The following is a 22,329-nucleotide window of genomic DNA, read 5'->3' as shown; positions in this document are numbered from 1 at the left end:
GTTTCTCTTTCCTCCTAGCTTCTGAATCTCAGGTAATGTGGACCCTCCTCAGTTATGCAGGTCTATTAAGATCTTTCTGTTCTCCTGTCACATGTCCCTCTCTCTGTCCATGCTCACTGTTGTCTTCCAAGTCGTATTATTACTTGGATAAATGTCTCCCAAAAGTCCATATATTAAGGGCTTGGTCCCCAGCTTGGAGCTATTAGGAGGTCAGGCCTAGTGGGAGGTCTTCAGGTCATTGGGGGTATGTCCTCAAAGGACCCCCCTCCCTTTACTCTTTGGCTATGAAGTGAGGGGCTTTTGCTTCACCAGAATGTGCTGCTCTAGGCCCAAAAGCAGTGGGGTCAACCAATCATCAACAGGAACCTCCAAAACTATGAGGCAAATTAAGCCTTTCCTCTTTATAAGTTGACCATCTCAGGTATTTATTGCAGCATTGGAAAGCTAACACAAGTGAGTCTGTTCTTGGCAGCAAGTCCCTGACCAGCTTCTCATTCCTGCAATACACCTCAACTATCCCATTACCACACAGGATCTTTCCAAACACTGCCTGGATCCTGAAACAACCCTGCTTAAGAATTTTGAAACGCTTCCCCTCCCCACAATAAAGGTCTGGTTCAAGCTGTTGTTTCAGCCTTATCTCCCTCCTCTAACCCAGCATATCTCCTCTGGCCCAAACAGACCCATCTCTTCAAGTTGTGTAACTGAACATCTATGACATTGTCATCTCATCCCCAGACTGCAGTGCTCTCTACCCCCCATCACTAGGACATCTCTCTCCTACAGACCAAGAGGGAAAAGCAAATGCACAACAGCACCTGAGTACCAAACAAAGAAAAGAACCACTTCCTTGTTGAAGGTCAAATGTCCATTTCTGGGCTCCAAAGCCAATACTAGGCACTCCCCACTCCATTCCTGGCATCTAGACTCTAGGCATTGCAAATGATAACAAACTAATTTCCATTTGTAACCTCCAGTACTCCCTCATCATTATTGCAGAATTAAAGAAATAAAATTCGCCTTCAAAAGAGCTCATATGGTGGGGCACTCCCCAAGGATGGCAGAGATCTGACTTCATGGTGTCCATGGACCTTTGATGATGGAAGTGGAAAGAAAGCCTGATGGTTAACTCTAGCCCTTCCCCCACCTCCCCAGCCTCCTACTGCAAGTCCCTTGACTACAGAAAACTTCCCAGGCCTTCAATACATGTTGTATTGTAGAAGCAATCCGGTTTCTACATGGTATGAATCCAGCTCTGGTGCAGTGGGAATTGGAAGGAAGGGAGGGAGGGATTCTCTTAAGAGAGCCGGTGGTTTCCTCCTGATACCTGGAGAGCAGTGTTGCCCAGCCCCAGATGCACTAGGCCACACCTCCACCCGACGTCACCACCTCAGAAGCACAGAGCTAGGGAAGCCCACGCAAAGCAGGGAGACAGGAGACTGATTTCAGAGAGGGCTGGAAGGAAAGGGGGGGGGGTATTTAACTGCTCACATACCTGATCAAACAGGACTTTCCAGTGCTGTCAGAGAGGGAGGCCATGCAGGAGAGGAGGAAGAGAGAGAAAGAAAGAAAGACACACTTATCACCAAGTTCTCTGTAGCCTCCTGATGTTTCTGACCTAGCCTCCCAGCTACTGCCCAGGAGTCATAATTAGGCTCAGGGACTGGCCACAAGAACCCGGGGAAAACCTGCTTAACTGTTCCCAAATGAACAAATAGAGGGAAGTCACAGTAGGGGGTGGGGATGGGGGCAGCAAGGTGGGTGTCTCAGGTATGGGACAGTCAGGTGGAGATATGAGTAGAACAAGGATGATTCTCAAAAATTACCAAATAAAGGCATACATTTCTGATCAAGGGCCTCTGACAACTTCTGCTGCCTAAAGTTTACGTCCACATCTCCTCCCACGCCTCTGAATGCATGCCCAGGTGCAATTCCCTCAGTCCCTGCTGGGGCCAAGAGCCCTGCTAAGGAGAAGGGACTCCTGCATAAACATTAACATTTTGCCTGCAGAATTTTGGGTTGGGGGGGAGGACGGCTTCCCAATGTGCTGAAACTCACCCATTCTCTTCCAAGGTTCAGTCTTAAACTGTGGGTACATGAGATTCTACCACGGGTTTGGCGCCCAAAGGAAGTGATAGATTTAACCACAGAAGCCTGAGACATGTTAAACTCCCCGCCCCATTCAGATTTTCTGGTTTTGGTTTTATAGGTTGGGGGCCTGGTTTCACTTCCATCTTTCAGCCCTGAGGGAGGGATGGGGCCGAGCAGGGTATCTGCCCAATTTTTCATCCCTATTTGTAGGTTAACCCCGGGAGGCAGAAGCTTAAGCAACTCCAGTTCCCAGGGCTTCCCAGCGCTGGATCTGCGGTCGGCGTGATGGAGACCCGAGCAGCAGATGGCAGGGAAGATCTTTGGGGTAGCCCCTCCCTGGTCTCGCCCAGGGGACCGTCCCTAGCTCCGACGTGATCTCAGACTCTTGAGCTCCCTTCTAGGAGCAAAACCGCTTTCAGCACTCCTTCTTTCCCTGCTCTGGCGGGGTTTAGGGACAGGGGGCAGTTTGAATTTCAAACAGTGTTGCGACAAGGCAGGTGTCCGGGAGGGAGCTAATCAGGGAGAAGAGGCTCGCCAGACCTGTGTGCGTTGCCGGAGACGGGGGATTCTGCGGCGCCCGTTCTTCCCAGGGCTCAGAGTCCGCAGGTCGCGAAAGAGAGGGGAGGGGGAGTCACTGCTGTGACGCGGCCGCCTCTGCAGGAAAACGCCGTGTCCCGGGCACTGCACCAGCCGCGGGGAGGGGGCTCCTGCGGCCGGCAGGTCCCTGGCGCAGCGGCCAGGGCTGTGTCCCGCAAGAAAGCCGCGGGAGCCCGAGCAGGGGCTGGGGTGGCGCGTGTGCACCTAGGGGAGACCGTTCCCTCCGCCCCCTCCGGTTCTTGGGGACCCGGCCAATCGGGGCGCTCCTGCATCACCTTGAGACCTCCAAGTTGCCCCGCGGGGGTGAGACGGAGACTGTACTCTCCCTGGCGCCCCCCAGAAAGTTTGCACGGGCGGAAGAGGGGGTACTTACATCCTCCGGCGCCGCGGGCAGCCTCTCATTGGCTTCAGGTTCCAGCTCCTCGATGCGCTCCGCCTCGGCGCAGGCGGCCACTGCGGGGCCGGGGCTAGGATGCTCGCCCATGGCCGTGGTGGGGTCCAGGGGCGGCCGGCGGTTGCAGCGCTCGTCCCGGGGCGCCGGGCTAACTTTGCGCCGCGCCCGCCGCGCTGCTCCCGGGGCTCAGAGAGCGCCGCGCCGCCTCCGTGCCAGCCCCGCAGCCCGCGCCCGCCCCCATGGCCCTGGCCCCAAGCCGCCGCCGCCGCCGCTTACCGGCGACCCTGGGACGCCCGGCCCCCAGCCACCAAACTTCTCCGCGCTCGCCACCCCGCCGGCCTCCGCCTCCACCACGGCCCTGCGCCCGGCTCAGAGGCGAGGGCGCCCTTGGGCCAGCCCCGGCCCCGCCGCTCCCCGCACTCCCTTCCCGCTCTGCGCTGCCCCCGCTCTGCGCCGGAGTCTCCTCCTCCCCGCGGACTCCTCGGGGGCGGCGCGCGGGCGGGGGCGGGGCGGCGCGGCTCTCGGGGCTCGCGGCCCCCGCCCCCCAGCCGAGCCCGGACGCCACCGCCCGGGCCGTGGCGGTCAGAGTTGCGCGGCCCCGGGAGGAGGAAGAGCTGCAGCGGTGTTGGCGGGGAAGTGGCTGCATGGCCCAGGGTGGGGATGGGGACTGCGCTCTCCCCAGGCCCGTGAACAGCAGCCTTCTCTTGGAGCCGGGGTTCATCTCCCTCACCTGGTTAATGATAATTTGGAGGCAACAGATATGTGACAGGAGGTAGAAGCGAGATTTACACCAAGTTGGCAACGTCAGGGTTAACAAGGAATGAATTGGGGGAGGGATGCTGTGATAACTGGATGCCCCCTCAACTACTGTTCATGAGGGTCCCAGATGCTGGGAGGTCCGGGGACGCCTATGGATGGGAGTTGTCAGATAAGAGAGGCCCTGAGACTTCAAACCCTAAACCTTGAGCTCCCTACACTCAGAACTATAGGACTCTGCCCAGACTTCGTTTAACCACATTGAGTCCAGGGAAGGAAGAAAATAAACTAAAAAGCAGGAATGAAGTTAGCAAGAGTAAAAGATCTTTTAAGTGGGAAGGACCTGGGGCTGTTTCCCTATGGGAAACATAGGCTAAGCAGAGGCTCTGTCTGTAACTGGTGGCAGTGGCCAGCTGGAACAGGTGCTCAGCTCTCCCTGGAAGACTCAAGGGCTCTTTCCTGATGATATCTCCCAGCAGAAGCAAGCCTGCACCAAGTCTGTGCCCTTCCAAGCCTCTTCCAACTACCCACTCACCCACTGGCCTTTGCCCCTCTGCCTTCATCTCGGAAACTGAGGCTCTGCAAGTTGCAATTAATGCTCTCATCTTCCTAAGGCAAACCCATAACCCCAGTCCCAGGATCCCACCTGTGACCAGCTCATCCAGCAATGACTGCTCCCCTTAAAACACAGAGAAGGAAATGAACTCCTTTCTAATTAGGTGAGTTTGCTACAGACACCAATTTTCATCTCAGTTTCAGAAAGTGTGATCATTTCAACTATTTTTGTTTCTCACCACCCTCCCCCAATCTCTACTCTACTAACAAGTCAAGATCCTGCCAAGATTTCCTTGTAAATAAAACTGTCTGCATGGAGTGTGATTTTGAAAACAGCCTTCAGGGGACAGAAGAGGAGCTGGCTTCTTTGTGGAAAGAAGCCCAGAAGGATAAGCATCTACTGGGGACCCTGAGGTCAGTGTCCCTGCCTCACTCCATGCTGTCATTTGCATGACTTGGGTGCTGACTCTGTTACACTCAGATCTTTGGGGCCTGGAGAAGTGAGCCAGGAAGCCTGGTTCCAGGGGAACTTGCAGGAGAGGACACACAGAGGAGTTGGCTACTCTGCTAAGATACCCAGAAACCCTGAAGTATTGACTCCAGCTGCTCCTTGAATTCTGTCTCTTCTCCAGCCCAGGGACATCTCTCATTAACATATCTAATCCTGCCATTCCCTCAGGTGCAAGGAACTTTAGCAGTCTCAGTTAAACTCCTGAACATTTATTGAGTTTCTACTAAGTACTAGTGATAGAGCTTTAGGAGTAAGAGATAAATAAGACCCAGACCCTGTCCACCAGAAATGGTTTAATTCAGGACAACAGTGCTCAATACTAGGATAAGTCCTGGATTCCAGGGGAATCCAGAGGATACAGAAACCAAAGGGGAAGGTTCATGTGGATCCAGGAAATCTTCTCAAAGGATATGCCCCCCAGTTCTAGGCAATGTGTGGGAAGGTGAAGAGGAGGCATTCCAGGCAGAAGCAACAGCATGAGCCAAGGGTTGAAATGAGAGGTGGCATGCCATACGAGGGGAACTGCAAGCCATTTGTCCTGGTTTAAAATAAGACCAAGATGTTCAATGTAAAGAGTCAGCCTGGAGAGGGTTGTGAAGGGCTGTGAGTTTCCTGAGAAAAGCCCTTCACCCTAAGGGCAACCAGGAGTCACTGAAGAATTATGAATATGAGAGTAACATTTTAAAATGTCCCTCCTGGTGGAGTGCAGGTGGTGCTCAGCTGTACTCCCAGCTACTTGGGAGGCTGAGGCAGGAGCATGGTTTTGAGCCCAGTCGTTAGAGGGCAGCCTGAGCAAAAGAGCAAGACCCTGTTTCAAAAAATAAACTACACTCTAGCTGTAGTTCAATAAGAAGTTTGATCTAAGCATGGGGACAGGAGTAGTACCATCCACTGCAGGGTCATAAGATCAGCAGCGGTTAGATGAAAGGGCAAAGTAAGGATCTGAGAGGTATTCAGAGGGGTATCTTGTTCCTCCTTCTCTCCCCTGAAGCAGTTGTCTCCTACTGGCAGTATTCCCAAAAGTCTCCTAAGAAAGAATTTCAGCCTTTCACCAGATTTCTTCCTTCAGAAGATCTCTTTCTTCTCCCTGGCTTGAAGGAGAATAGCCATCTGGACTTGGAGATTATTGCGATGAATTGCGATGCCCAACAATCTCTCACCTGATGTCCTTAACATTGCTTCAGCCACACCAGCTTCACCTCAGTCCCAGGGGACTCTGCAATCAGGTACAGCCAGCTCCCCAGCAGACAATGGGACATGGGGTCTGGGACCCAAGACCTAGAAACCTCCAAGAGATGGGAGTGGCCATGGAGCATCTTAGACTGCTAGCTTTTATCCTATTCTAGCCTAACACAGCTGAAGGACTGGGACCTTCTGCTCAAGGGGAAGGAATGGTCATGGTGTCTCATTTTCACTCAAGGCCTGCCATGGGCTAGGCATTAATAGATGCCAGGGGATGTGCTACACACACCTGCCCTGGCAGGACTCTTGGGGTGTAGGGAGAGATGACAGCAAACAAGGCATATACCCTGCTCTTCATTTTGTCAGCAGTCCACACCCAGGAACTCTTTTAAAAGTTCCCAGCTCACGGTTTTGGAGGTTTCAGTCCATGATCCATGCTGTGGTGAGGCAGCACAACAAGGCAGGAGGATGTAGCCGACCAAAACTGGTTTACCTCGTGACCGGGAAGAAAAAGAAAGGAAGAGGAAAAGAGTGCAGTTCCACAATCCCCTTCTAGGGCAAACCCCCAGTGACCTAAAGATCTCCCACTAGGCCTCAGCTCTTAAAGATCCCACACTTCCCAAGAGCACCCTCCTGGGAACCAAGGCTGTAATCCATAGGCCTCTTCAACATCCGGACTCATACATTGGGAAAGAGGGGTTCAGATGCTAAGGAATTCAATTCCATTCAGAAGAGCTGTTGAGATGAACCTCGAAAGATGGGGCAGCTTTGGGGTGGGGAATGTGGAAGGGTTTCTGGGTAGAGGGAGCCACTGTAGCAGAGATTGGAAAGCTGTTGATCGTGTGGGGAACCATGAAGTGGCTGGGCACAAAGTGTGGCCAGGCACATGAGGAAGACATGTGGCGGACATCCTTGTGGGCCAGTCTGAGGAGGCTGGGGAAGCAGGGATGGCTTCTAAATAGAGTAGCATTTTAGGAAGATGAAGCTGGAAGCAGCCCACAGTGCCAGGCAATGACATACTGTGAGTGTCCATGGTTGGCCAGGGTCTGGCAAAGGTGCTGGGAACCCAAGCCCTGGCCTCCTGGGAGAAAGTTAGATAACCCTCTAATTGCAGCCCAGTGGGATAACGGGGGAAGGCAGTGGAGAGGGAATGCACCCTCAGATGATGTTCAGGGAGCAGCTGATGTTCTGAACCTGGGAGCTAACAATGCAGCTGCCCTTGAGAAGCCAGGAGGATGTGTTAGGCGTGGGAAGAGGAGGGGTGAGGGGAGCCAGCAGTTTGTTTGTGGATACCTTAAGCTAATGAGAAGCCAGGGAAGGAACATTAAAAGCTGTAATTATCGCTCAAAGTAAATGGAGGTGCCTAGAAAGGCGAGGTGGTGGATCAACAGGGGTGACTTTTCATCGGAACCTCCTCTGCTGGGTCTCTTCTTTTTTTTTTTTTTTTTTTTTTTAAAGAGAGAGTGAGAGAGGAGAGAGAGAGAGAGAGAGAATTTTTTAATATTTATTTTTAGTTCTCGGCGGACACAACATCTTTGTTGGTATGTGGTGCTGAGGATCGAACCCCGGCCGCACGCTTGCGAGGCGAGCGCGCTACCGCTTGAGCCACATCCCCAGCCCCTGGGTCTCTTCTTCAATGGTTTCCCACTCTCCCATTTCCCCTAGCCAGGCCCACACCCTCTGCAGCTCCTTTTCTCTCTAAAGTAAACCTAAGCTGACCCTCTCCCCACCTGTAGCTCCCATCTTCTGAGAAACTGGCAAACCAGCCCTGAGCTGCCGCTGTTTGCCTGCCGGAGATGAAGACATAAGTTATTTTTGACTGAGATCCAAGCCTCGGCCCCGAATTCTTTTGTCTTCCAGGAATCCCCCAGTCATGTTTGAAGTCTGCAAGTCCAAACAGCAGACAGAGCTCAGGAAGGAGACCGCCACGTGGAATCCACCCACCCTCCATCCCCATCTCCAGCCTTCTTCTGTGGTTGCCCGCTGTCTGCCAGATCAAACAGAACAAGGTGGCTAAGCAGATTTTTTTTCCCCTTTCCTTTCGTCTCTTTCTTTCACTCCAATTTTCTGAGTTACTTAAATCATTACTGAAAGATGTCCAGGTTCACAGACACCATACCCTTTCAAAGAGAGGTGTGGGCACTTAAAAGCTGAGCTCAGAAAAGCACAGAGGAAACTTTCCCAGTCCCAAGATGTAGCCAATCACACCTTCAGGAAACTCTGATGCTACTTCTTCAGGTCTTGCCTTCCTTCCCAGCCACCTCAGTGGGGCTTGACTGGTCCCCAGGGATCCATTCCTGGATCCTCCTTGGACCTGCAGTATTGCTGTATAACTTTTGATTATGCAACAGGAGATCCTTGTCTGTTCAGTGAACATCCCGTCCCATCTTGTGCATCTCTCTGGTGAATGCTTTCTCTCCCATCAAACCTTTCCTCAACTCTCCAACCCAGATGGACCCCTCCTTCCTCTGAATCACTTTTTTTCTTTTGACCTTGCATTACATTATCCAAATTTTATCTTCTTGATACCGGAATGTGCATTCTTTGAAGGGGAGGATGATGGCTCATTCAATTTTGCATCCATCACAGTGCACAACACTGCTCGCTGTGGAAGCCAAACAAATGTCTATTTAATGAAAAACAGAGCATGCCTCTCTTGATATGACATGAAGTCTAATTACATAGTTATTACTCTCAAGCCCCCAACAAAAGGCAAGTTTTATGTTATGGAGAAAAGATGGTTCTGCATAATAATAACGGTACACTTGCATGCTGTTGCATTTATTTCAAATACTTCTATGTTTGTCATTTCATTTCATCCTCAAAAAGGCCCTCAGAATGGATACACTGCTTCCATTTTATATTGGGGTCAGGGGGGAGACTAAAATTCCTGGGTCCAGAGGAAGTTTGATCTCCATTCTTCTCACCAAATTCTTATTTTAAGGGTGAACCCCCACTCCGCTAGAGAGGTATTCTGCCATTGGCCCTGACCACTTCCTGCAAAGACTTCCCCCAAGGCAAGGGGATGGGGCTAAATCAAAGATCCCAAACAGGGCTGGTCCTTCTTTAGGCTTGCATGAATCAGAAATGCTGGGAGCTGCCCCTGGCTTTGGGGCAAAAACTAAGACCCATCTACTTATCTACTTTGTTTCTGTTTTTTTTTTTTTTTTTTTTTTTTTAAATCAGAGACAGAATCTTATTATATTGCCCAGATGGGCCTCAAGCTCACAATCCTCCTGCCTCAGCTTCTCAGATAACTGGGATTACACATGTGTGCCCCTGTACCCAGCTGCTTTATTTTTCTTAGGTGATGTGGGTAGTGTTCCTAGAAGAGGGGTTGGCTTGCTTTCATTTGCTGCTGCACAAAGCCAGGCACCAGTATGTCCAATAGACTTTGTAGAGGGAAAGACCCAGCAAGAATCTGAGAGGACCAAGTATAGTTAAGTCAACCTTTACATTAGAATGTACTGTTCACAAGAGCAAGGGCTTGGCTTGCTTGTTCACAGGAGTGTCTTTGATTCCTTGAGTGATTTCTGACACCTAGAAAGTCCCCCAAAGGTCCAATGAATGAGTCTATCCTGCTAATACTTCTCCAGGCCTAAGGAAGGCCTTCCAGAGGTCATCATCCCTGAGAAGTCTCCCCAGTGGATCCAACCCAGCTCCTGCTCTGGGGAAGGCAGCTGGGAGAATGGCCTGGGGTTCCTGAGTCAGGGTTTCTGGCCATGAGGAAACAGCAGAGGCCACAGTAGCAAGACATCCTGGAGCTTCACATTCAGTGTAGCAAAATGTGACTAACACCAGGGAAATGGCCCTGAACAGAAATGCAGCAGCAGCCAGAACAGTAGCAGCAGCTGCCTGGTCCTATCAGGCAGAGGAGTGAGACAGTGGGCACTCAAATGGGCTTCCTCCATCTCTCAGCCACACAGCCCCAGTGAGGCTGTGGGAGAACTTCTCAGTGCACATTGTAAATACCATCTGTCACACGGCCTGCCCAGACGCTGTCCTTCCTCCCTGGAAGGGAAGCGTTCATTATTATTTATGCAGAATGCACCCTACTTAAGTGTTGTGCCACCAGGAGGGAAAGAAAAGCCTAGAGGATCCAAAGGCTCCAGGGATCTGCCCCTCCTATAGCAGCTGGTTGTGGGGGTGGGGGCTCAACCACCCTAGAAATTAGGAGGCCTGTGTCCTCAGCTTAGTTCTATCGCCAGCTTGCTCTGCAACCTTGGGCAATCCCTTCATCCCCACCCCCACCCTGCTATACTGCGGGCTTCCATTGTCTCATCTGTAAATGCAGAGGTTGGACTAGATAATCTGTGACATGCCTCCCAGCTCTGAAATTCACTTGCAGTCCCTCTAAACCTTATCCCTCCTGTGTTGGCCCAGAAGCCTGTTCATTACCCATCAGCCCTTGTTCCCAGGCAGGACATGGGAAACAGAGCTCAGGAAGTGATACCTTGATACCTGACAGCAGGTCAAGGGGTCAGCAGACCTGGGCTCCTGTCTGAGCTCTGCTACTATTTAGCCTTGTGATTCTGGGATAGGCACAGTTTCCTATCTTAGGGTTTTTTTTTTTTTAATATTTATTTTTTAGTTGTAGTTGGACACAATATCTTTATTTTGTTTATTTATTTTTATGTGGTGCTGAGGATCAAATCCAGGGCCTTGCACCAGGGCCTTGCATGAGCTAGACTAGTGCTGTACCGCTGAGCCACCACCCCAGCCCCACCTTGGTTTTGTCTTTTGCAAAAGTGAGAGGGACTCTAAGATTCTGCAGGAGAATCCATCTCTAACCTAGGATCTGTGGTTTTCTCTTCCCAGATACTGCTGATAAACATCTTTACAGACTGAGCCTTCAGAGAGAGCTATGAGACATACCTCTGCCCTCAGTGAGCTACAAGTCAGGTTGGAAGGCCATGCTGTGAAAAAAACAAAACAAACAAACAACAATAACAACAACAAAAACCCCTGCAGGTACTTGTGATAGGTACTGAGTAGGCAACATCATGTGGCAGCAAAAAAGTGTCCAAGTAGGTGATGCTGGAACTGAATCTTAAAAGACCACGTAGGCGTTTGCCAAGTGGATGAGGCTTGATGTATTCAAGACAGAAGGAACTGCATGTACTAAGGCAGGAAGGTGTGAATCTGCATAGGAACTGCCCGTCGTCGTTAGGGTGATAGTGACATTCTGGGAGTCTTTGCATTAACTGCTTCCTACCCCCCCTACCCCTAAGTAAGCCAGTACTCTCTGGGTTGTGGCTGAGGGGGGTTAGGATTGTTGTCTCAATGTGGCCTCCCTGTCCATGAAGCACATCACCAAGGAGATGATGACTTGAATAAGAAGTCTCCTTTTCTGTCTCTTGCCTTTATCTCTTCTCTGAATTAGAAATAGGGAAGCAGACTGGAATTAGGAGGATGGCTCGAATGGCCCCAAGGTGACCCACAATTTTCCAGACTTGCACATCATCAAGCCAGATCAGAGAGATAAGGGGGCTCTGTACAAAATGGGGTCCAGAGACTGCCTTGGGCAGTTTCGATCTGCTGGGCATCCTCCCCTGTGCTGCCAGAGCACATGATCTCCCTACAGCTGTGGCAGCCTGTTGTGGCTCCTTGGGGAGCTGTCCAAGTCCTCTGCAGAGCGATGGAGTTAACCTGTCCCTTCTCCGTGAAGGTCGTCCTGCAACGGAAATGCGTTTTCCCCTGCTTCTCGATCTGGTGGCTGCAGCTCTGGTCTGCAGCTCATCATATGCCTGGCTCTGCACACTCCAAAGACACAAGAACAGCAGAGAGGGGAGATGCACGCATCCAAGACATCCTTAGCTGTGAGCAGCCCCACAGGCAGCGAGCCACAGGGTTAACCTAGCTCAGGGAAAGCCTAGGAAGCGTCCGTAAGCATTCTGCTGGTTTGGCTTGCTGTGACAATTTATATCTAAGAAAAAAGGGGCCACAAGTCAGGGAAATACTAGAAACACCGAAGAAATAGGCATGTTTGCTAGATGGTTTCTGGGGCACAATTGTATTTGCAGAGAGAAGGTCTGCAGGGGGAGGTCCTTTCATCAGAGAGCAAAGGCGCTGGTGGATGGCTCATTCATTATCCGAGGCTCCTTTGAAGGAGATTGGTGGCTTGGAGCACACCCACGCTTATCCTCCCTTCCCAGAACCTTACCACTGATTGCCCAAAGCAGAAGGGGCATTTGGGTTGGGCCTCTTCAAAATGCTTGCAGCTTGGCTGCTTTAGGCACCTGCCACCTGTATCTTTCCCAACTTAAACCATTCAATTCGTTCTCTCCACTGCCAGCTGACATTCTCTCTTCTTCATGTTAACTGATGAGATTTTATAAATAACACAGCTTGGGCTCTGATGATATGGCTTCAGTTGTGCTGCCAGGGCTGACCTAGGGGGCAGTAGGGATGAGGCTGTGAGAGGGTGAGTGGGTCTGAAAATATGAAAAACCAGGAAGGCATTTAAAATTATGCCCAACATTAGCACAGATTTTTCAAGAACTTATTGCCTTTGTCCTCATTCAGTTACAGATTTTGAGCAGTAGAGATTATGTCTATTTTGGCTTTGCTGCCTACTGCAGGTGGGAGAGTGATCATAGCTTCAATCACAGTGATGCTCCCCAAAGCCGTGGTCATCAGGGAGATGGGAAGGTCAGAGGGCTGTCCACATGAAGATATCATTACAAGCAGAGCCTCCGGGATGCCCTTTTACTAGTGGATGGTGGCTTCCCTGTGCTGGAGGCCAGAATCACAGCAAGCAGCCAGAGAGGCCACATAGAGGCATGTTGCAAGGGTGGTCACTTATTAGGAGTCATCTGCTAATCATTCATCTGTTGATTGTCACTTCGTGTTATATCATGACCTTCTTAAGGACAGGGTGGCTTTGTAACACCTTTCTCTGTATCATGTCTGACAGTGTGGTATCAAAGGGTTGAGTGGGAAATGTACACCTTTATTCATTCAGACTTTCACTGATGTCAGGACAGCCTTCAGCAAGGTGGTTAACCTCAGGGGATCTCTGTTTCCTTGGATTTATTTGTTCATTAAAAAAAAAAGTTTGTATTGCTGGGGATCAAACCCAAGGCTGTGTACAAGCTAGGCAAGTGCTTTACCACTATGCTACACCCCAATCCCATGTTTCCTTGGATTTAAATGAGCCTCATAGTACCCATTTTGCTAGGATGTAGGTAAGAAGGGTGGAATAGTGCCTGATCCAGAGTGGCTCTCAGGAGGCATCATCTCCCTTCCTTTCCCCTCTGGATACACCATCCATGGTGTGAATAAATGAATAAATCATTTCAGAGATGAACACACTTTGGCATATTTCTTAGATATATTCACATTCCAAAAAGACCATATATGGCAGTTGAAAAAGAAAAAAAAAAAAACCCAACCAGGTAACCAAATTTGCAGTTTATAGCAGGAGGCAGCCACTCTGTGGGGACTAAAATAGTTTCCAGCAGATGACACTCCTCTATGTGGGTTTTATTTATTTATCTGATTTTTTTTTTCAGTGCTAGGAATCAAACACAGGCTCTCAAGCATGCTAGGCAAGTGTGGTACAACTGAGCTATACCCAGGGGTTTTTTTTTGTTTTTGTTTTTGTTTTTTTTAAGGGCCACACAAATAAATTACCTTTGGGAAACAATGCCACAGGGCCTTGTATTTGACTTCTTTTATCTCCTTCCTTGATATAAGAAGCACATAGTTGATGCTTCATAAATGTACACCAAAGACTGCCTCCTAAGGTACTAGGAGTAAGACTGGCCAGGAGCCACGGGAAGTCCTGTAGCCATAGTGTCCTCTAGTGGGGAAGAATAGCTACAGCACCCAACCAGAGCACACAGTGCCCCAGGCTGGGCGGGGTTCCCAAAGGTGCCCCCTACTGTAATCCACCAGGGCAGACTTACTTCTGGAAAATAACAAACAATACACTTTCTAAGAAGTGCTTTTCTGCATATATACTCGAAGACAACCATTGAAGTCACATTCATTTCTTAAAATTCATTAGGTACTGCCAGGCGTTGTGACACAGGCCTCTAATACCAGCAGCTCAGCAGGCTGAAGCAGGAAGATCACAAGTTCAAAGCCAGCCTCAGCAACTGAGTGAGGCCCTGTCTCTACATAAAACATTTTTTTTTTAAGGGCTGGGGATGTGGCTCAGGGTAAAGCGCCCCTGGGTTCAATCCCTGGTACAAAGGGGAAAAAAAATCATTAAGTATCAGTCAAATAATAGGTCTAGGCAATGATCCAGGCTATTACCACCACAAAAAGAAACCAGGTATTTGCTGCCTCTGAGGGAAGTACAAAGCCACCTAGGAAGGATTCTTGCTGGAGAACTGAACCTGAATTTGATCAAGTCTCTAGATGTAACTAGCAATTTATAGGAAATAAATTTAAATACAGAAAGTATAATTTAAAATAGGTAATTTAAATGTAGGAAATAAATTCCTATATTTTCTATAAATTGGTAGTTAAGAAATATAGCAGACTGAGGGTGTGACTCAGTGGTAGAGCACTTGCGTAGGATGTGTAAAACCCTGGGTTCTATCCTCACCACCACAAAAAAGAATTTTTAAAAAATCAAATTACAGAAGAATATATCAAATGACATCACTGGGATACTCAGAAAAATCCAGACCATGGAACCCTCTACAGGACAAATGACCTGGTTTCTTCAACAATAAATTGCAAGGGATTGGGGGAAAGGGGATGAACCTTTTTTGGATTCTGATTTAAGCAAATCAAGTGAAAAAAAAAAAAAAAGAAAGAAAGAAAATTTGCTTAGATTTAGATAGTTGGTGAAATCTGAATACCATATATATTTGATCTTCAGCAAATAGTTCATTTTTCAAGTTTTTTTTTTGTTGTTGTTGTTGTTGACATTTCCTATGTTCTAGAGGTACACACTGGAATATTTTTCAGAAGAAATAATGTGCTGTTTCGGATTTATCCAAATTAATTCCAGAGTGGCTGGGAGAACAGATGAAATCAGAGTGGCTGAGCTGATCATTGTTGAAGCTGGGTGATGGGAACATGAGGGGTCATTACAGCTTTTACTCCAGTTTTGTTTTTCACTTGAACATTTTTATAACTAAACCTAAAAACAACTCTGACTTTAAAAGGTCTACATGAATTCTCCTTGAGAGTACCCTCAGATAACTCTTTTAAAAACCTTATTCTGCTGCTTCCAGGACGAAGCAGGCACTGGATATTTGACAGCTTCTGTGGGATGGGGTGTTACAGATTACTTTTATCTGGCACACCTGAGAAGAGTGGTCAGCATCAGGTGAACTGCTCTGCTTTACAGCTGTACCATTTGAAAGAGTTTCTGTTCTTTTATTTACTCCTGGATAATAAATGGGAAGAGACCAGAATTAGTGGACAGATCTTTCAAAGGAATGCTTTGACAAATGCCCTGACTTGGGGACCGGGGTGGGGGCCAGTCACCCCCATGCTCTCTGCAGTCTCCAAGTTATCGCACAACCCTCTCTCCTCACCAACGACTCCTGACCCACAGCTTCCCAACAAGCACTGGACTAGTGTGGAGGTGGGTTAAGCTCCTCTTGCTTCTTTGTAACCCTCTGCCACCAGCTTACATAAACACAGCTGTATCAGCAGCCAGCCAGCTGCCAACTCTTCCAGAAGATATTCGGCACTTCTCCTATCCTGGCTAAAAATAAGTCCCAGGCTCTCCTGGGCATCTGCAGGTGGTGTGCTCTCTCTGCCATGCTGGAGTTTTCTTGGGATGCTGTAGTTCAGAAATGGAAAATTGCTTATACCAAGTTCATGCAGAAGTGCTGCTCATTCTCTAGGGAAATAGTCATATGCAAAATCAAAGCTGAAAGGAGTCCTTCTGCCTAGGCCTTTAGTAACAAGTACTGACCTCCAACATGGCATTTGTAGATATGGTTTCAAGTTCCATTCCTGCTGCTTCACTGGGTCTATGACTGGTTTCTCAAACTCCTCTAGCCTCAGTACTGCCATGTTTATAGTGGGGAAGATGGTAGTATCTGTCTGTCTGTCTGTCTGTCTTTCTCTTTCTTTTTGTACTGGGGATTGAAACCAGAGGTGCATTACCACTGAGCCACATCCCCAGCCCTTTTTCACTTTTTATTTTGAGACAGGGTCTAAGTTGCTTAGGGCCTAACTAAATTGCTGAGGCTGGTCTTGAACTTGCAATCCTCCAGCCTCAGCCTCCTGTATCGCTGGGATTACAGGCATGTGCCACCATGCCCGGCTGTCTCTTGTTTATAAGAACTAAATGGTATATGAAAAGGACTTTATAAATAGATTTATAAAATGGGCTAATTCTTTTCCTTTTTATTACACTTCCCTCTGTGCTAGATACCATTCCAGGAGCAAGGAGTAAAGCAGTAAACAAAACAGAAAAAAATCATACCCTCATGGATCTTACAGTGTCAGGAGACTAACAACCAACACAATTATATAAGAGTATAGTATGGCTAAACACGGTGGTGCTTTCCTGTAATCCCAGCTATTTAGGAGGCTCTGGCAGGAGGATCTCAAATTCAAGGACAGCCTCAGTAATTTAGGGAGATCCTGTCTCAAAATAAAAATGGGCTGGAGGTATAGCTCAGTGGTAGAGCAATCCTGGCTTAAATACCCCCCCACCCCCACACACAGAGCCTATTACAACAATCCCAGCTAGATAAACATAATCTAATCATGAAGGTGGTAAGAAGTGGTTATGCTCTAGTTATTTTGAAGATAGGCCCAACAGGATTTACTAATGGAGTGACTGTCAGGATTGAGAGACACCAATAAGGTTGACACTGATAGTTTTAGCCTGAGCAATTAAAAGGAAAAGCTGTGTTTAATAATGATGTGGGAATAGTCACAGCTACTTGGGAGGCTAAAGCAGGGGAATCTCTAGAGCCCAGGAGTTTGAGACCAGTCTGGGCAGCACAGTGAGACCCCATCTCAAAAAAAAAAAAAAAAAAAAAAAAAAAAAAAAAAAAGATGGGGAAGATTAGGGGAGCAGCAGGCTTTTGTGGGCTAGATCAAAAGTTATTTTGGACATGTTAAGTTTGAAATACACAGTCAATATTGAAGTTAAAATGTCCAGTGGGGGTTGGGTGTGTGTGAGGCACTAGGTTCGAGTCTCAGCAACACATATAAATAAATGAGTAAAATAAAGGTCCATCAACAACTAAAAAAAATATTTTTAAAAGAATGTCCAGGGGGCACTGGACATTTAAGTCCAAAGATAAAGAGAGAGATCATCCTTGGACTCTAAACTTGGGAGTCTTCAGCATGAGTTGAGTTTAAATCTAGGAGAGCAATAAAATCACCAAAGTCAGAAAATATAAAAACTGTTTCAAAGACTTAGTCCTGAGGCCCTCCATTATTAAGAGGGCTGAGAGGGGAAGACAATCCAGGAAAGGAGACTTGCAAAGCATGACCAATGAGGGAGAGAATACCCAGAAAATTGTGGAAAGCAAAAGAAGAGATTATTCCAAGAAGCAAGGAAATAAATCAAATGCTGCTGATGAGCTGGGTATAGTGGCACCTGCCTATAATCCCAGCTACTGGGAAGGCTGAGACAGGAGAACCATGTTCTAGGCCAGCCTTGGCAACTTAGTGAAACCATGTCTCAAAATAAAATTTTAAAAAGGTTCAGAAATGACTGTGTGATAGAGTGCTTGCTGGCAGCACAAAGTCCAGTACTGGGCGGGGCGGGGGGGGGGAGCTGCTAATGAGCTTAAACCGATGGCTGAGAATTGACCACTGCATTGGGCAACATGGAGGACACTGGGAGACCTTGACAAGAACAATTTCAGCATAGTAATAGAGGCAAAAATCTGATTGAAATGGGTTAAAGACATAATAAACAACATTGATCCTTCACAAACTCTTCCAAAAAAATGGGAGTAGGAACACTTCCCAACTCATTCTGAGGTCAGCATTACTCTGAGAGCAAAATCAGAGACAGCACAAGAAAACCACAGAACACCCATTCTGCTATAAATGCAAACTCTCAACTAAATACTAGCAAAGTGAATCCAACAATAAGTAAAAAGGATTACACATCACGACCAAGTGGGATTTTCCCAAAAATGCAAGGTTGATTCAACATACAAAACTCAATGAAATACACTATATTCATGGAATAAAGGACAAAAACTATAAAACTATTTCAGTAGACTTAGAAAAAGCACTTGACAAAATCCAACATGCTTTCATGATGAAACAGTCAAAAACTGGGAACAGGAGGAGATTTCCTTAATCTGATAAGGGACATCTATAAAAAACCCTTGGCTAACATCATACTTAATGCTGAAAAGACTGGATGTTTTCTCCCTAAAATCAGGAACAAATCAAACATCTGCTTTTGTCATTCTAGTCAACATTGTGTTGGGGCTTTGGGGTGGGCAATTAAGGAAGATAACATTAATTAAAAGGCATCCAGTTTGGACAGGAGGAAGTAAAACTATCTTGTGTACAAAAGTCCTAAATGTGCTACAGGTGGTGCATGCCTGTAATCCCAGCAGCTTGGGAGGCTGAGGCAGGAGGATCTCGAGTTTAAAGCCAGGTCAACCAAAGTGAGGCACTAAGCAACTCAGTGAGACTCCGATTCTTTTTTTTTTCTCTTTTTATAATAGTATATATTATGTATTATTTTTAAAATTTTAAAAATTCTAATTTGTTATATACGACAGCAAATTGCATTACAATTCATATTACATATATATAAAACACATTTTTTCATATCTCTTATTTTACAAAGTATATTCACACCATTTGTGTCTTCATACATGTACTTAGGGTAATAATGTCCATCTCATCCCACCATCTTTTCTACCCCCAAGCTCCCTTTCTCCTCCCACCCTTTTTCCCTATCTAGAGTTTGTCTAATTCTCCCATGATCCCCCTCCCAACCCCACTATGAATCAGCCTCCTTATATCAGAGAAAACATTTGGCATTTGTTTTTTTGGGATTGGCTAACTTCACTTAACATAATATTCTTCAACTTCATCCATTTACCTAAAAATGCCATGATTTTATTCTCCTTTATTGCTGAGTAATATTCCATTGTGTATATATAACCACATTTTCTTTATCCATTCATCTACTAAAGGGCATCTAGGTTAGTTCCACAGTTTACCTATTGTGAATTGTGTTGCTATAAACATTGATGTGGCTGTGTCCCTGCAGTATGCTGTTTTTAAGTCCTATGTGTATAGACCGAGGAGTGGGATAGCTGGGTCAAAAGGTGGTTTCATTCCCAGTTTTCCAAGGAATCTCCATACTGTTTTCCATATTGGCTGCACCAATTTTCAGTCCCACCAGCAATGTATGAGTGTGCCTTCCCCCCGCCCCCCACATCCTCGCCAACACTTATTGTTGTTTGTATTCTTTAAAAAAAATTTTTTTAGTTGTAGTTGGACACAATACCTTTATTTTATTTATTTATTTTTATGTTGTGCTGAGTATCGAACCCAGGACCTCGCACATGTTACTGCTGAACCACTACCCCGGCCCTGTTTGTATTCTTTATATATATATTAGTTTTAAGCGGACACAATATCTTTATTTTATTTTTATGAGGTGCTGTGAATCGAACCCAGTGCCTCACGCATGCTAGGCAAGCTCACTACCACTTGAGCCACATCCCCAGCCCCCCTGTTTGTATTCTTAATAGCTGCCATTCTGACTGGAGTGAGATGAAATCTTAAAGTAGTTTTGATTTTCATTTCTCTAATGGCTAGAGATGTTGAACATTTTTTCATATATTTGTTGTTTTGGTGTTTAGCTTTTTGAGTTCTTTATATACCCTAGAGATTAGTGCTCTGATGTGCAAGTGGTAAAAATTTGCTCTCAAGATGCTCCTCACTGGGGCCGGGTATGTGGTTCAAGCGGTAGCGCGCTCGCCTGGCATGCGTGCGGCCCGGGTTCGATCCTCAGCACCACATACCAACAAAGATGTTGTGTCCGCTGAGAACTAAAAAATAAACATTAAAAAATTCTCTCTCTCTCTCCTCTCTCTCTTTAAAAAAAAAAAAAAAAAAAAAAAAGATGCTCCTCACTGATCGTTTCTTTTGCTAAGAAGTGGCTTTTTATTTTGAATCCATCCCATTGATTCTTTCTTTTTTAATATTTATTTTTTAGCTGCAGTTGGACACAATATCTTTATTTTATTTATTTATTTTTATGTGGTGCTGAGGATTGAACCCAGGGCCTCGCACGTGCTAGGCAAGCGGTCTACCACTGAGCCACAACCCCAGCCCTGATTCTTTCTTTTAATTCTTGCACTATAGCAGTCTTATTAAGGAAGTAGGGGCCTAATCTGACATGATGGAGATTTGGGCCTACTTTTTCTTCTATTAGACTCAGGGTCTCTGGTTTAATTCTTAAGTCCTTGATCTACTTGGAGTTGAGTTTTGTGCATGGTGAGAGATAAGGGTTTAATTTCATTTTGTTGCATATGGATTTCCCATTTTCCTAGCACCATTTGTTGAAGAGGTTATCTTTTCTCCAATGTATGTTTTTGGCACCTTTGTCTAATATAAGATAACTGTACTTATGTGCGTTAGTCTCTGTGTCCTCTATTCTGTACCATTGGAGTGAGAACCTGTTTCTAAATAAAATACAAACTAGGGCTGGGGATGTAGCTCAGTGATTTGAGTGTCCCTGAGTTCAATCACTGGTACCAAAAAAAAAAAAAAAAAAAAAAAAGTCCTAAGGAATCTACAAATTATTAGAGATAACAGTGGCAGGATAGAGATTAACATACAAAAGATCAACTATATTTCTACACTTGAGTAAAGAATTATTTGAAAATAAAATTAAGAAAATAATTTTATTTGCAATATCATTGAATAGAATAAAAACTTATGGATAAATTTAAGCATGGGAGCAAACAACTTGTATACCATAAAACTTGTATACCAAAAAAACCATAAAACATAATTAAAGAAATCACAGAAGACCTAAATAAATGGAAAGCCAGTTCACATTCATGGATTGGAAATGTTAAGATGGCGATAGTCCAAATTGATCTGCAGATTCAATGTAATCCTTATCAAAATCCATTTGGCTTTTATTTTGAGAAACTGACAAGCTGATCTTAATCATATGGAAATAGGGTAGGCATGGTGGCACATGCTTGTAATTCTAGTTTCTCAGGAGGCTGAGTTAAGCGAATCATAAGTTTGAGGCCAGCCTAGTCAATTTAGCAAGACCCTGTCTCAAAAGAAAAAACGAAAAGGGCAAACATGTAAATGTAAGGGAGCTAGGATAGTCGTTAAACAATCCTGAAAAAAAAAAAAAGACTCATACTTCCATATTTCAAAACTTGCTAAAAAGCTATAGAATAAACACTGTAGTATTGGGATAAGAATAGATGCATAGATCAATAGAATAAAATCAAGAAATATGCCCTTACGCTATGGCCAATTGATTTTTTAAAATATTTTTTTAATATTAAAAAAATTTTAAATATATATATAATTTGGGTGTCACCAAAATAAAAAATTTATGGGGCCAGGAGTCTTTTGCTCAGTGGTAGAGTGCATTCTCATCATGCATGAGGCCCTGGGTTCAACCCCTAGCACCAAAAAACAACAACAAAAACCAAAACACTAATAAATAAGAAAATGAGGGCTGGGGATGTAGCTCAGTGGTAGAGTCCCTGAGTTCAATCCCTAATATCATTAAATTAAAAAAAAAGACAACTCACACATGGAAGAAAATATTTGCAAACTATGTGTCTGGGGCCTCTTGCCAATAGCCATGTGAAGGAGCCGTCTTGGAAAGGGATCTTTAAGGCCCAGTGAAGCCTTCAGTTGACTGTTCCTGACTCCAATATGCAACCTAATTAGAGACCCTGAACCAGAACCACTCACAGATTCCTGACCCACAGAAACTGTAAGATAACAAATATTTGCTATTTTTTTAAATTTATTTTTTTTTGTTGTAGTTGGACACAGTATCTTTATTTTATTTATTTTTATGTGGTGTTGAGGTTTGAACCCAGGGCTTAGCACATGCTAGGTGAGCACTCTACCACTGAACTATAACCCCAGCCCCCAAATGTTTGCTGTTTTAAGCTACCAAGTTTTGATCTAATTTGTGATAGATAATAAACTACACATGCAACAGATACCAATACATATTAACGAAAAATGTTTCCTATCTCCTGTCAACCCATTTCAATACAGAAGGCTCTTTGCCAGTTATAAAATAGGTCATGAATATAAAGTATCATGCTTTCTTGTC

At 46.0% G+C, this 22,329-nt stretch overlaps 1 protein-coding gene across 2 annotated transcripts in view; it reads right to left on the bottom strand.

Annotated features, from left to right (window-relative positions):
• RHBDL3 (rhomboid like 3) overlaps positions 1-3,523 on the bottom strand; it is a 49,255-nt gene extending 45,732 nt beyond the window's left edge. Inside the window, exons 1-2 of one of the 2 annotated variants that reach the window (XM_081272200.1) lie at positions 3,062-3,523; positions 1,496-1,519 (exon numbers count right to left, since the gene is read on the bottom strand). In XM_081272200.1, coding sequence (XP_081128326.1) covers positions 1,496-1,519; positions 3,062-3,172 — 135 coding nt within the window. In that variant the 5' untranslated portion in view covers positions 3,173-3,523. The remainder of the gene's footprint in view (positions 1-1,495; positions 1,520-3,061) is intronic. The other variant, XM_081272201.1, reaches the window with a different exon arrangement.
• Positions 3,524-22,329: the final 18,806 nt, after the last annotated feature.

Source organism: Spermophilus citellus (assembly GCF_964194105.1).
Source record: "Spermophilus citellus genome assembly, chromosome: 17".
Taxonomy (NCBI): domain Eukaryota; kingdom Metazoa; phylum Chordata; class Mammalia; order Rodentia; family Sciuridae; genus Spermophilus; species Spermophilus citellus.
This window is presented reverse-complemented; position numbering and strand designations above follow the sequence as displayed.